The sequence below is a fragment of the Dermochelys coriacea genome, chromosome 25 (genome assembly GCF_009764565.3).
Source record: "Dermochelys coriacea isolate rDerCor1 chromosome 25, rDerCor1.pri.v4, whole genome shotgun sequence".
Taxonomy (NCBI): domain Eukaryota; kingdom Metazoa; phylum Chordata; order Testudines; family Dermochelyidae; genus Dermochelys; species Dermochelys coriacea.
The window spans coordinates 2,609,031-2,624,841 of record NC_050092.1 but is presented as its reverse complement, the minus strand read 5'-3'; the positions used below and the strand labels follow the sequence as shown (position 1 = coordinate 2,624,841).

The 15,811-nt window shown below is 45.5% G+C and overlaps 1 protein-coding gene across 1 annotated transcript in view; it reads left to right on the top strand.

Moving 5' to 3' along the window:
• Positions 1 to 3,035, top strand: part of FBN3 (fibrillin 3) — a 285,607-nt gene extending 282,572 nt beyond the window's left edge. The window contains exon 65 of the mRNA XM_038384214.2: positions 786 to 3,035. Within this exon, the coding sequence (XP_038240142.1) occupies positions 786 to 1,160 (375 nt within the window). The 3' untranslated portion in view covers positions 1,161 to 3,035. The remainder of the gene's footprint in view (positions 1 to 785) is intronic.
• Positions 3,036 to 15,811: the final 12,776 nt, after the last annotated feature.

Below are 15,811 nucleotides of genomic sequence, written 5' to 3'. Positions count from 1 at the left end.
GGCCCCGCCCCCACTCCTCCATCCTGCCTTCCTCTGTCACTCACTCTTCCTACCCTCACTCACTCGCTCATTTTCCCCGGGCTGGCTCAGTGAGTTGGGGTGCGGGAGAGGGTGAGGGCTCTGGCTGGGGGTGGGGCCAAAAATGAGGAGCTTGGAGTATGGGAGGGGACTCTGGGCTGAGGCAGGGGGGTGAGGGTTTTGGCTGGGGGTACAAAGTCTGGGGTGAGGCTGGGGATGAGGGGTTTGGAGTGCAGAAGGGTGCTCTGGACTGGGACCAAGGAGTTCAGAGGGTGAGAGGGGGATCAGGGCTGGGGATTGGGATGTGGGAGGGGGTCAGGGGTGCTGGCTCCGGGCGGCGCTTACCTCAAGCAACTCTCGGAAGTAGCGGCATGTCCCCCCTCTGGCTCCACAGTTCCCGGCCAGTGGGAGCTGCAGAGCCGGTACTTGGGATGGCGGAAGAGTGCGAAGCCCCCGGTGCTCCTTCGCATAGAAGCTGGAGCGGAGACATGCCACTGCTTCCAGGAGCTACTCAGAGCCAGGGCAGGCAGGGAGCCTGCCTTAGCCCCGCTGCGCCGCTGACCAGACTTTTAAAGGGCGAGGGTCCCTTTTCAACTGGGCGTTCCGGTCGAATACTGGACACCTGGCAACCCTACACTGGAGCCACTTCTCCAAGCTGCTTTGGGTGGCCTGGGCGGGCTCCCTTCTCAGACCCAGGCCTTTCTGGGCCTGGCCACAAACTATCCTTTCGGCCAGTTCACTAAGATCCCCTGCCTTCTTCTCCCTAGGAGCCCACAGTGAGTCTGGCCAGTGTCGACATCGATGCTCCCCTGTCCATGCGCCTGAACCTCTCTGCCCTGGACCACAAGGAGCACATCTTGGAGCTGCTGCCGGCTCTAGAGCCCCTGGAGAACCACGTGCGCTACGTGGTCTCTCATGGGAACGAGGACGGCTACTTCCGCATCCACCAGAAAGAAGGACTCAGCTACCTGCATCTTGGCCGCAAGAAGATCATGTCTGGCACCTACCTGCTGGAGATCGTGAGCGTGCCCCTGTACCGCAAGAAGGAACTGCAGAAACTGGAGGCCAAGAACGACCTCAACTACTTGGCAGGGGAGCTTGGCCAAGCACTCAGGATGAGGCTTCAGCTCCAGCTTTACTAGCCACCATGAGAACCAACCAGCCACCCAGCCAGCCACAGCACAGTTCTTAGCAGTGCCACCCGCACCTGGAAACAAACCCCTTTGCTATTGCCGCATCCCTTTGCCAGCACCTCGCCAACCACATTGTCCAACTGCTGGGAAATATGCCCCTGGACTCAGCACTGGGCCCTGGGCAGCTAAGGGCCCCTCTGCTACACAGAGTACCTGTGTTATGCACCAAGCAACCCCCAAAAAGAGCTTGTGAAATATTTGTCCATGGTTTGAAACCCTGTCGTCTGAGGCTGTGTCTCTCTCTGTGCTCTCATCCCCTGAGATGGGCAGCCCTGCCCTCTTCCCTTAAACATGACACTGTTAGTCTGAGCTGACAAGGGTTTTCCCATTGAAACCTCCCTGTCTCCCATGGCCTAGAGCCGCTCACCATCACAAGGTAGGAGAGGGCGATGGCTGAGGACAGAGCTCAGATGTGACCTCTAGAGAAGCTGCTGTATTGGTGCCATTTCCCAATGTATCTGGCTTTTCCTTTGCTTCTGCATTGCCGTAATGGTGCTCTGGAAAATCCTCCTCAGCTGACACTGGCTGCTCACTGTCTGCTGCGCTCTTTTTTTTATATTGTGTTCCATCGGGTCCTTCGTTTTGTCCCTTTGCATGGCAAAAAAAAGGGTTAATTTGGCCCCACTTGGAGTGAAGGGCCAGATTGGATTATGCCATGTAACCTCACATTGCAAGCTAGCCAGTCTGAAGGACTGAAGGCTTCTGTTCCAGTTTAGGGCTTCAATACTGCAGTGTTCTGAACATGTGCAATACTAGATGGTACTGCTGGCACCATCTCCACAGAGCGGAGTTTGGAAGGGTTGTTCCTACAGCTCCAGCAACTGCAGAAGTTAACAAATGTCCTTATGTCACCAGCAGGTGGTGAGTAGCTTTCGTGGGAGGTGTACAGTTGTATGCTTTGATTGTGGCTGAACAAACTGAATTGCCATGAGAGATGTAGTGAGTCTTAGCACAGCACAGCTAGGCCCTTCCTGCTGGTAGGAATTGGGAGTTATTTGGCCCAGCGTGGGGATCCTGGACCCATTTCTGGGAGCATTTGCAAGGTCCCTCAGAGGTCCCCCTGAGCAGGAGAAGCGTGCTGAGAAGTCACACTGCAGGCGCCACAGGGAAGAGGGACATGGCTCATGGGCATTTAGGCCCATATTTTCAAAATGGTCCCTGATTTGGGGTGCCAGTTTGGAGATGTCTGGTTTGAGTCACTTCAGGGCCTTTGGCCAGACACCCACAATAAGAGGGCACTTGCAAATATGGGATTCCGCTCTGGTCACTCCAATGTGATGTCAGAAATACTAATCCTCTGGTCAATGCAGACAAACTAAATGCACTAAAAACAATCTGCAAAATCGGATTGCAAAGAATCTGTCTCCTTGCTGCCGCCAATGGCCTGAGCAGACAGGCTGGTACTGACAGCCCTTGCTTCCTGCCAAGAGGGTAATTTTTCATACAGCTGTTTTCTACAAGGCCATTTTCTAGTTTTGCATGAAACTCTTTTTTTTCTTTGTTTTTTGTGTGTGTCGGTTTTGGGTTGTTGTTTTTTTTTTGGTTCTACATCAACACTGTGCATCAGCAAAAGGAAACAAAGGTGCTAATTCACTCATGGTAACACACAAGACTACCTGATAGATCCCCAGATCAATGGTGCTTTCAGCTCGCAGAAGCTGGTGCTGGTACTGAATCGTCAGGGTTACTGCACTGCATCCACCCTTTCATATTTATGTATAACCACCAATGTTACGACTGCTCGTTGTTGTGAGGAGTGCATATTCCTATAGCTTTTTTGGTACTTTGGGGTGGGGGGTTATTTTTCATTTCTGTTCTTTCCTGGGACGCTGCCACCACATGGCATGTAGGGGAAGTGTGTGTATACTGTACTTTGGCTAATATCAAACTTGAAAACTCTTTTGCATAATGCAGCTGCAAACAACACAAGCTGGATTTTGCAAGAGTACCAGACCTCATGACATGACAGGTGGCCTGTTTTTGTTTTGTTTTTTTTTACCAAAGGGTGCTTTTAAAAAAAAATTAATAATAATTATAAATTAGCAGAGGTGGGGTTTTGTGTGTGTGTGTTGAGCCAAATGTGTCAAATGAGAAAGCGAAAGGTTTTTATTCATTCCAGTCTAGTGTGGTGAGTTTGTGTTCATTGACATTTCTTGCTAGTTGGTTTTCGGATGCGCTGGGCACACCCAGTGCAGCAGCTGTGCCACCTTCCTCCGCAAAGTGAGCATCTCTTTGTGGAGTCCTTTTTGTATCAGAAGCAACAGCAACAATAAAATTATTTTGGGTTAAATGGTTCCGTCTTTCATTTGTAGCTGGAGACCATGAGCCCCAAGTCAGATCGGAAATGAGCCCTGCAGCAGCTGGCCAAGCAATGCCTGTCTTGGTGCAGGAGAAAGCTGCACGGGTGACACAGCTTACTCCGAAAGGGCAGCTGTCCATTGACTGCCAAGGGCTTGGAATCAGGCTCCTCGCGAGGGGCCGCAGGGGGTGACATGGGTAAAGGCAAACGGTGCTGTCTCCAATTGTGCAACTGGGGCCAGCACCCACTCCTACAGAGAAAGCCCTACAGGCCATGAGAGCCTTAGACAGAACGACCCCAGGCATAGACAAATTGTTCCCTACACTACACATTGCAGTGTGTCGTTCAGGCCAGTTTGATATTCCCATGAGACAGAGGACGAATCACCACCATTGACCCACCAAGATCTCCCCCGACCCCTTGATTCACTCGCCACGGGAGTGGGACAGGGTAATTCTAGGGGTCTCCAGGCAGCAGAGGGAGGAGGCACAATGGGGCTGTTGCAGATCAGAGGCATCCTCATAGACTCATAGACATTAAGGTCAGAAGGGACCATTATGATCATCTAGTCTAACCTCCTGCGCAATGCAGGCCACAGAATCTCACCCATCCACTCCTGCAATAAACCTCTCACCTGTGTCTGAGCTATTGAAGTCCTCAAATCATGGTTTAAAGACTTCAAGGTGCAGAGAATCCTCTAGCAAGTGACCCGCGCCCCACACTGCAGGGGAAGGCAAAAAATCACCAGGGCCTCTTCCAATCTGCCCTGGAGGAAAATTTCTTCCCGACTGTTAGGGGATTTATTCCTTCACGCACTTACTTCCCTGGTCCTTCTCGCATGAACAGAGAGCAACAATACCTGAAGTCCAAATGTGCAAACAATTCAATGTTTATTGGGGTGAACTTCCAGCAAGCATGATTCCAGTTTCCTTCCTTAGTGTCCCCCTTCCCAGTTCTGATACCACAGAGGCTTACCTGTGTCCCTGTTCCCATTTCCCCCCTTAGCAAAACATGATTCCAGTTTCCCCACCCCCATTCCCTGTTCCCATTTCCCCCACACACCCACCCACTTCCTGATTGACTGTGGACTATATAGTAAAACTTGAGTTCTGCTTAGCTATACCTTGACCAATCATTTTCCTGAAATTTAACTAACCAATCCTAACATATTGTAACATGATTATGTAACCAATTGTATCCCACCATCTTAATTAGTTTACACCCAGCAAAATTAATTATGCAGCAGACAGAAACAATCACAGAGCCAAACAGAGATTATACAGACAAACAATAGGGAAATGGGGACTACAGCGATAGAACAACACAGAAGTGAGGATTTCACATCCCAGCTATTGATAAGCGAGTTCTTGCCAGACAGGATGCTACCAAACTAAGTTTCCTTTTACATTTTCTAGGCACTTCCCTTTCTCTGGAGGCGATAGGCACGATCAGGACAGGATTGTATCCTAACGGCCCCATGGCACCTGATTTCAATGTGACGAGTTTGGAATGTGAGGAGGTGACTGGTGGCTGCCTCCGTTGCTTAGCCAAAGGCCTGAGCCTAAGCACAGGGCCTGAGACTGTCGCGGGGAGACGAGGCCCTTACACCGGCAGACAGTGATTTTGATTCTTTCTTTTATACCTCTAGAACTAGGCAAGTGATAAGAATACACCTACATTCTTAGAGAATAGGTCTTTACAGACAGGCCTGAATATCTATATCCTAACACCAACCCCAAATATGGCGATAAGCTGAACCCTGAGCATGTGGGCAAGAGTCACCAGTCAGATACCCAGGAAAAAATTCCCTGTAGTAACTCAGATCCCATCCCATCTGCCGGGGAGATTCTGGAGCAGGGACACATGAGGGAGGCATAGCAGGCAGTGGGGGATTGCGGAGCAGGGAATGCGATGTATAAAAATATTGCTCGGGCATGCAGGAGTGGAATCAGAAAGGCCAAATCACAACTGGAATTGCAGCTAGCAAGGGATGTCAAGAGAAGCAAGAAGGGTTTATTCAGGTATGTTAGCAACAAGAAGAAGGTCAGGGAAAGTGTGGGCCCCTTACTGAATGAGGGAGGCAAACTAGTGACAGAGGATGTGGAAAAAGCTAATGTACTCAATGCTTTTTTTGCCTTGGTCTTCACAGACAAGATCAGCTCCCAGACTACTGCACTGGGCAGCACAGCATGGGGAGGAGGTGACCAGCTCTCTGTGGAGAAAGAAGTGGTTCGGGACTATTTAGAAAAGCTGGATGAGCACAAGTCCATGGGGCCGGATGCGCTGCATCTGAGAGTGCTAAAGGAATTGGCAGATGTGATTGCAGAGCCATTGGCCATTATCTTTGAAAACTCCTGGCGACCGGAGGAGGTCCAAGATGACTGGAAAAAGGCTAATATAGTGTCCATCTTTAAAAAGGGAAGAAGGAGGATCTGGGGAACTACAGGCCAGTCAGTCTCACCTCAGTCCCTGGAAAAATCATGGAGCAGGTCCTCAAGGAATCAATTTTGAAGCACTTAGAGGAGAGGAAAGTGATCAGGAACAGTCAGCATGGATTCACCAAAGGCAAGTCATGCCTGACTAATCTAATTGCCTTCTATAATGAGATAACTGGCTCTGTGGATGAGGGGAAAGCAGTGGACGTCTTGTTCCTTGACTTTAGCAAAGCTTTTGACATGGTCTCCCACAGTGTTCTTGCCAGCAAGTTAAAGAAGTTTGGGCTGGATTAATGGACTATATGGTGGATAGAAAGCTGGCTAGATCGTCAGGCTCAAGGGGTAGTGATCAATGGCTCCATGTCTAGTTGGCAGCCGGTATCAAGCAGAGTGCAGCAAGGGCTGGTCCTGGGGCTAGTTTTGTTCAATATCCTCATTAATGATGGCATGGATTGCACCCTCAGCAAGTTTGTAGATGACACTAAACTGGGAGGAAAGGTAGATATGCTGGAGGGTAGGGATAGGATACAGAGGGACCTAGACAAATGAGAGGATTGGGCCAAAACAAATCTGATGAGGTTCAACAAGGACAAGTGCAGAGTCCTGCACTTAGGACAGAAGAATCCCATGCACCGCTACAGGCTGGGGGACCGATTGGCTAGGCAGCAGTTCTGCAGAAAAGGACCTAGGGGTTACAGTGGACAAGAAGCTAGATATGAGTCAACAGTGTGCCCTTGTTGCCAAGAAGGCTAATGGCATTTTCAGCTGTATAAGTAGGGGCATTGCCAAAAGATCGAGGGACGTGATCGTTCCCCTCTATTCAACATTGGTGAGGCCTCATCTCAGACAGCTGCAGTAGCACAGGAGCTAGCAAACAGAGCTGTAAACAGGGGCGTTTGAGTGGGAGTTTCTATGGGGAGTTTGTATTGTGGTTCTTGTTTGGGGTTTGTTTTTGCTGTGGGGGGTGGTCTTTTTGGTGTGGCTTGTGTTTCCCAGATTAACAGGATTTAGGTGGGAAGGCTATGACAGATACGGAGGCAGCAGTGGGAGTGACTCATGTAGTAGAAGACACAATGAGGATGACTGGATGTGGAAGCTGTGGTATATACATGATCCTGGAGGGGGGACCTGGTAAGAGTTTTTCCTGCATGAAATGCCGTCTGATAGAGCTGATGGAGGAAAAGATCCGAGGTCTGGAGATGCAGGTGGAAAGTCTGGTTGAGTTTAGGAAGGGGTTTGAGCAGATGATGGAGCAAAGACATGAGGTATCTGAAGGGAAAAGCTCAGATTTACAGATGGAAGCAGGGCTGGGGAATTTTGAGGGGAGACTGGATAAGGAAAGTGGTCAGTGGAAGCATGTGACTAAAAGAACCAGGCAGAAGAAAAGACGGGTTAGTGAAGGAGAAATGGAGCTTAGGAACAGGTTTGCAGAGTTGGAAAATGAAGAAAGGGCTCAGCAGGTAGTCGCTGAAGGTGGAAGGGTAAAGAAGAAGAGAAGAGAGGCTAGTCCTATAGGAAAAGGGGAAGAGTCAAGGGAGACTACACCAAATATGAGCCCCAAGAGGATACAGGATAGGTTGAAGAGGATTATAAGGGAAAATAGGAATGGGAATAGCCAGAGGGAACAGGGGAGAGACTGGAGAATAGCACTGTCACCAAGAAAAGGCAGGTCTATGTGATCAGGGACTCTTTATTAAGAAGAATAGACAGGCCTGTAACTAGAGCTGATCCAGAGAATAGAAGGGTGTGCTGTCTTACAGGTGCTAAGATATGTGATGTAGACCTGAGGTTGAAAAGGATCCTAAAGGGAGTGGGAAAGAATCCCCTAATTATCCTTCATGTGGGAACAAATGATACGGCTAGATTCTCGCTGGAAAGTATTAAGGGAAACTATGCTAGGCTGGAGAAGACGCTTAAGGAAATCGAGGCTCAGGTGATCTTTAGTGGGATCCTGCCTGTTCCTAGAGAAGGGCAACAAAGGTGTGACAAGATTATGACTATCAACAGATGGTTTAGGCAGTGGTGCTATAAGGAGGGCTTTGGGATGTATGGCCACTGGGAGGCATTCACGGACAGAGGACAGTTCTCTCGGGATGGACTTCATGTGAGTAGGGAAGGAAATAGACTTCTAGGATGGAGGCTGGCACAACTGATAAAGAGAGCTTTAAACTAGGAATTTGGGGGAGATGGTTGGGAGATGTCCAGGTAATCTCCATGCCAGATTTTAGCATTGAGAGGGAAGAAGACGAAGTAAGAAAGGATACAGCCGTGGGTAGGAGAATGTATATAAGGAGCGAGGGCAGTGTGGATACCAGTCTAATCAGTTATACTGGCTGTAGAATAACTGTGCTTAATAGGGTACAAAATGTGAGCGAGGCCAAACAGCAAAAATGAAGATGTTTGTACACCAATGCGAGGAGTCTAGGTAACAAAATGGAGGAACTAGAGCTACTGGTGCAGGAAGTGAAACCAGATATTATAGGGATAACAGAAACATGGTGGAATAGTAGTCATGACTGGACTACAGGTATTGAAGGGTATGTGCTGTTTAGGAAAGACAGAAATAAAGGTAAAGGTGGTGGAGTAGCATTGTATATCAATGATGAGGTAGAATGTAAAGAAATAAGAAGCGATGCAATGGATAAGACAGAGTCCGTCTGGGCAAAAGTTACATTGGGGAAGATAATTAGTAGAGCCTCTCCTACGATAGTGCTTGGGGTGTGCTATAGACCTCCGGGATCTAATTTGGATATGGATAGAGCCCTTTTTAATGTTTTTAATCAACTAAATACTAATGGAAACTGCAGGTTTCAGAGTAGCAGCCGTGTTAGTCTGTATTCGCAAAAAGAAAAGGAGTACTGGTGGCACCTTAGAGACTAACAAATTTATTAGAGCATAAGCTTTTGTGAGCTACAGCTCACTTCATCGGATGCATTTGGTGGAAAAAACAGAGGAGAGATTTATATACACACACACACAGAACATGAAACAATGGGTTTATCATACACACTGTAAGGAGAGTGATCACTTAAGATAAGCCATCACCAGCAGCAGGGGGGGGAAGGAGGAAAACCTTTCATGGTGACAAGCAAGGTAGGCTAATTCCAGCAGTTAACAAGAATATCAGAAAGAAAAGGAGTACTTGTGGCACCTTAGAGACTAACAAATTTATTAGAGCATAAGCTTTCGTGAGCTACAGCTCACTTCATTGCTGGCACATGATGGCATATATCACATTGGTAGATGCGCAGGTGAACGAGCCTCTGATAGTTTGGCTGATGTGATTAGGCCCTATGATGGTATCCCCTGAATAGATATGTGGACAGAGTTGGCAACAGGCTTTGTTGCAAGGATAGGTTCCTGGGTTAGTGGTTCTGTTGTGTGGTGTGTGGTTGCTGGTGAGTATTTGCTTCAGATTGGGGGGCTGTCTGTAAGCAAGGACTGGTCTGTCTCCCAAGATCTGTGAGAGTGATGGCTCGTCCTTCAGGATAGGTTGTAGATCCTTGAAGATGCGTTGGAGAGGTTTTAGTTGGGGGCTGAAGGTGATGGCTAGTGGCGTTCTGTTGTTTTCTTTGTTGGGCCTGTCCTATAGTAGGTGACTTCTGGGTACTCTTCTGGCTCTGTCAATCTGTTTCTTCTTTCTTCTTTCTAAATCAGACGTCAAGAATTATAACATTCAAAAACCAGTTGGAGAACACTTCAATCTCTCTGGTCACTCGATCACAGATCTTAGAGTGGCTATACTTCAACAAAAAAGCTTCAAAAACAGACTCCAACGAGAGACTGCTGAATTGGAATTAATTTGCAAACTGGATACAATTAACTTAGGCTTGAATAGAGACTGGGAATGGATGAGTCATTACACAAAGTAAAACTATTTCCCCATGGTATTTCTCCCTCCCACCCCACCCCCCACTGTTCCTCTGATATTCTTGTTAACTGCTGGAATTAGCCTACCTTGCTTGTCACCATGAAAGGTTTTCCTCCTTTCCCCCCCCTGCTGCTGGTGATGGCTTATCTTAAGTGATCACTCTCCTTACAGTGTGTATGATAAACCCATTGTTTCATGTCCTCTGTGTGTGTGTATATAAATCTCTCCTCTGTTTTTTCCACCAAATGCATCCGATGAAGTGAGCTGTAGCTCACGAAAGCTTATGCTCTAATAAATTTGTTAGTCTCTAAGGTGCCACCAGTACTCCTTTTCTTAATGGAAACTGCGTGATCATGGGAGACTTTAATTTCTCAGATATAGACTGGAGGACCAGTGCTAGTAATAATAATAGGGCTCAGATTTTCCTAGATGCGATAGCTGATGGATTCCTTCATCAAGTAGTTGCTGAACCGACTAGAGAGGATGCCATTTTAGATTTAATTTTAGTGAGTAGCGAGGACCTCATAGAAGAAATGGTTGTAGGGGATAATCTTGGTTCAAGTGATCATGAGCTAATTCAGTTCAAACTGAACGGAAGGATTAACAAAAATAAATCTGCAACTAGAGTTTTTGATTTCAAAAGGGCTGACTTTCAAAAATTAAGGAAATTAGTTAGGGAAGTGGATTGGACTGAAGAATTTATGGATCTAAAGGTAGAGGAGGCTTGGGATTACTTTAAATCAAAGCTGCAGAAGCTATTGGAAGCCTGTATCCCAAGAAAGGGGAAAAAATTCATAGGCAGGAGTTGTAGACCAAGCTGGATGAGCAAGCATCTTAGAGAGATGATTAAGAAGAAGCAGAAAGCATACAGGGAGTGGAAGATGGGAGGGATCAGCAAGGAAAGCTACCTTATTGAGGTCAGAACATGTAGGGATAAAGTGAGACAGGCTAAAAGTCGAGTAGAGTTGGACCTTGCAAAGGGAATTAAAACCAATAGTAAAAGGTTCTATAGCCATATAAATAAGAAGAAAACTAAGAAAAAAGAAGTGGGGCCACTAAACACTGAGGATGGAGTGGAGGCTAAAGATAATCTAGGCATGGCCCAATATCTAAACAAATACTTTGCCTCAGTCTTTAATAAGGCTAAAGAGGATCTTAGGGATAATGGTAGCATGACAAATGGGAATGAGGATATGGAGGTAGATATTACCATATCTGAGGTAGAAGCGAAACTCAAACAGCTTAATGGGACTAAATCGGGGGGCCCAGATAATCTTCATCCAAGAATATTAAAGGAATTGGCACCTGAAATTGCAAGCCCATTAGCAAGAATTTTTAATGAATCTGTAAACTCAGGAGTAGTACCGAATGATTGGAGAATTGCTAATATAGTTCCTATTTTTAAGAAAGGAAAAAAAAGTGATCCGGGTAACTACAGGCCAGTTAGTTTGACATCTGTAGTATGCAAGGTCCTGGAAAAAATTTTGAAGGAGAAATTAGTTAAGGACATTGAAGTCAATGGTAAATGGGTCAAAATACAACATGGTTTTACAAAAGGTAGATCGTGCCAAACCAAACTAATCTCCTTTTTTGAAAAAGTAACAGATTTTTTAGATAAAGGAAATGCAATGGATCTAATTTACCTAGATTTCAGTAAGGCATTTGATACCGTGCCACATGGGGAATTATTAGTTAAATTGGAGAAGATGGGGATCAATATGAACATCAAAAGGTGGATAAGGAATTGGTTAAAGGGGAGACTGCAACGGGTCCTACTGAAAGGCAAACTGTCAGGTTGGAGGGAGGTTACCAGTGGAGTTCCTCAGGGATCAGTTTTGGGACCAGTCTTATTTAATCTTTTTATTACTGACCTTGGCACAAAAAGTGGGAGTGTGCTAATAAAGTTTGCAGATGATACAAAGCTGGGAGGTATTGCCAATTCAGAGAAGGTTCGGGATATTATACAGGAGGATCTGGATGACCTTGTAAACTGGAGTAATAGTAATAGGATGAAATTTAATAGTGAGAAGTGTAAGGTTATGCATTTAGGGATTAATAACAAGAATTTTAGTTATAAGCTGGGGACGCATCAATTAGAAGTAACGGAAGAGAAGGACCTTGGAGTATTGGTTGATCATAGGATGACTATGAGCTGCCAATGTGATACGGCTGTGAAAAAAGCTAATGCGGTTTTGGGATGCATCAGGAGAGGTATTTCCAGTAGGGATAAGGAGGTTTTAGTACCGTTATACAAAGCACTAGTGAGACCTCACCTGGAATACTGTGTGCAGTTCTGGTCTCCGATGTTTAAAAAGGATGAATTCAAACTGGAGCAGGTACAGAGAAAGGCTACTAGGATGATCCGAGGAATGGAAAACTTTCTTATGAAAGGAGACTTAAGGAGCTTGGCTTGTTTAGCCTAACTAAAAGAAGGTTGAGGGGAGATACGATTGCTCTCTATAAATATATCAGAGGGATAAATACAGGAGAGGGAGAGGAATTATTTAAGCTCAGCACCAGTGTGGACACAAGAACAAATGGCCACCAGGAAGTTTAGACTTGAAATTAGACGAAGGTTTCTAACCATCAGAGGAGTGAAGTTTTGGAATAGCCTTCCAAGGGAAGCAGTGGGGGCAAAAGATCTATCTGGCTTTAAGATTCTACTCGATAAGTTTATGGAGGAGATGGTATGATGGGATAATGGGATTTTGGTAATTAATTGATCTTTAAATATTCAGGGTAAATAGGCATAATCCCCTGAGGTGGGATATTAGATGGATGGGATCTGAGTTACCCAGGAAAGAATTTTCTGTAGTATCCGGCTGGTGAATCTTGCCCATATGTTCAGGGTTTAGCTGATCGCCATATTTGGGGTCGGGAAGGAATTTTCCTCTAGGGCAGATTGGAAGAGGCCCTGGAGGTATTTTGCCTTCCTCTGTAGCATGGGGCACGGGTCACTTGCTGGAGGATTCTCTGCTCCTTGAAGTCTTTAAACCACGATTTGAGGACTTCAATAGCTCAGACATAGGTGGTTTTTCGTAGGAGTGGGTGGGTGAGATTCTGTGGCCTGCGTTGTGCAGGAGATGATCAGAATGGTCCCTTCTGACCTTAGTATCTATGAATCTATGAATCATCTGGAGTACTCTGTCCAGTTTTGGGCCCCACACTACAAGAAGGATGTGGAAAAATTGGAAAATGTCCCCGGGGAGGGCAACAAAAATGATTAGGGGACTGGAACACATGACTTATGAGGAGAGGCTGAGGAAACTGGGATTGTTTAGTTTGCAGAAGAGAAGAACGAGGCGGGATTTGATAGCTGCTTTCAACTACCTGAAAGTGGGTTCCAAAGAGGATGGATCTAGACTGTTCTCAGTGGTAGCAGATGACAGAACAAGGAGTAATGGTCTCTAAGGAAGGAGATTCCACCACCTACCTAGGTAACCCATTCCAGTGCTTCACCACCCTACTTGAAATTTAGGAATTGATTGGACATGGGCTGCAGAAGTTATCATGTTACAGTCACACAGACTGAGAAATGCAGCTGAGTTGAGTGTTAGGCCTCGCTTCACTCCAAAAGCCTCTTTACAGTATGACGTTAAATTCTCCTTGCTTAGCTTGCAAGCTCGTATGAGCAGTGATTTCGCTTGCCACAGATTGTCTATTACACACGTACTGTCCTGTGTAAATTATAATATGAATTGTGTGGTTTTGTTGTGGGGGACTCATTTCACTCAACTGGTTGTAGTGATTTCTTTGATGGCAGCTTCTTTCCTCTTTAGGCGAGGCACAGCCTACGATGGGCTTATTTTGTGGAGGTGGCTGATCACTCAGAGATTCAAATGTTATTATAAGGCCAGAAGGGATCACTGTGAACATTTAGTCTGACCTTCTGCACATTTGTAATGGTGAGAGAAATTAACCATTTGAACCATTTCCCAAGGGTGGTGGTGAGCTCTCCAACACTGGCCATTTTTAAATCAAGATTGGCTGTTTCTCTAACAGCTCTGCTCTAGGAAATCTCTGGCCTGTGCAGGAGGTCAGATTAGATGGTCACCATGGGCCCTTCTGCCTTGTAATCTATAAATCAAAGTAGAGTTGCTAAACTTCTACGTGTTGTAGCCAATACAGAAATGGAATTTAATTAATATAAACCCTTTTTATTAATTCCAAGGAACATTGTCTTACTAATTTAAATGCAAGGTTCTTTTCAGGTCAGTTTACACCTAGCACAGTATTTCTTAAATCAGGATGACAAAAGATCACTTGATGTTCTTAACCAATCAACAGTTTATTTAATTCACCCAGAAACACAAAAGTATACAATCAACAGTTCATCAACCAAGTATAGACACAACCAATGTTCTTAGGCATTTACTGAACATATAAATACAATCTTGCAAGCAATTGTCATAGACTAGGGTTGAGGCTCAGCAGTTATACCAAGGAACAATGCAAATCAACAAGATTTCTTATTCCATTCTTAAGATCATTAACCATCAATTCTTTAGTACTTCTAATATGTTTAATACACTACTAGTACCTCTCCAAGGAGTAAGGATGCACTTGTTTTAAAGGCACCTTGAAGAATGTGGTCCCTGCTATTTGAATGGTTTGGTATGAAAGGGGCAAGTTTAAAATATCAAAAGCAATTGCTTAAAGTTACAGTTTAAATCGCTCTTATTCCAGTCTGCTTGGACTTATAAGGAGAGTATACATATGGTGTTAGTTAGTTAAAATCCAAAGTTTGGTTACTTGAAGTCTCACTAAAGGATGTAGACTCAGTGAGCTAACGCAAATCTTCAGTTAAAGAACAGAGAGGGAAATATAATCTTTGAAACGGACGCTCATCACTTCTTCTTATCTTTTTAACCCTGGGATGGGGGATCCTTGCCATACAGCTGGTTCACATGACAGTCACACTGCTGGATTCTGTACCTTATTTGTGGGTTCAGTCACCCCCGCTTAAACCTGTGACCCTGAATGAGGAGAGTCATCCACACATGGAGGTTCAGCAAACACTGCAAATTCTTCTTGGTCCCATGAGCCTGGATAAGGGGAGAGGCTGGTTACTGGGTTCAGCAAGCTCTGAGGTCCCAAATGACTTCAGGTTTATGTACCCTAATTTCAGGGCTAGCTGGAAGGTGTCTGCCCTCTTGTTTCTATTGGATGCTTTCTAAATGACTCTCAACTTCCAATGCTCTTTCTTTGTTACTTCCATCAGTGTCCAGTAGATGGTGGTGGCATAGAACAAATTTCTTCGATGCCCCTTTTAGTCATGGGGGTTTTTTTTAGGTTTGATAAATTTCATGGATTATATTTCAGTATTAACCCTGATTTTGAATTGGAATCCCTCCTTTAAGCAATTTCTCTTAATATTCCAAAGTTATACCTTGGTTCAGTGCCTGTACTATGCAATACTCGATGATCCAAATGGCCCCATCTAGTCCTATGTAGTATTGTTATCTCTTCTCATGCCAGACAATGCATTCAGTTCTCTAGTGCAACAATCATTAACAAAGAAAACAAACAAAATCCCTTCTAGTTTTCTAAATCTAGAGGACATGGTCCATATATTCTTGGATTATATCAACACTCTGCACATCTTTCAGGGCTTATCATAGGACACGAGACATTACATTGGAGGAACAAGACAGATTATTCACATAGAAAGATGAAGATCTGATTAATAAGGCAAACAACTGTCAAGTTTGGGGAGGGGGTAAGCAGTTTGCATTTCTTGGGGGAACGAGAAGTATGCCCCATTTGACCGTCAGGTTTCATAAGTTATTTCTCGTCGGTTTAACTCCTTCCATACTCACTCCCGGTCCTTGGTTCATACCAAAGAAATGTCGTAGGCTGACACTAGCTCTTCAAGAGGGAGCAGAGCCAGTGCACCTGTGATTCATCAGCTCACTCCAGTTGGGATTACAAGAAGGCACCTGAAGCCTCAAGGGAAGAGCAACCTGGTGAGTCAGGAAAGGGGAGGTGAGAGCTG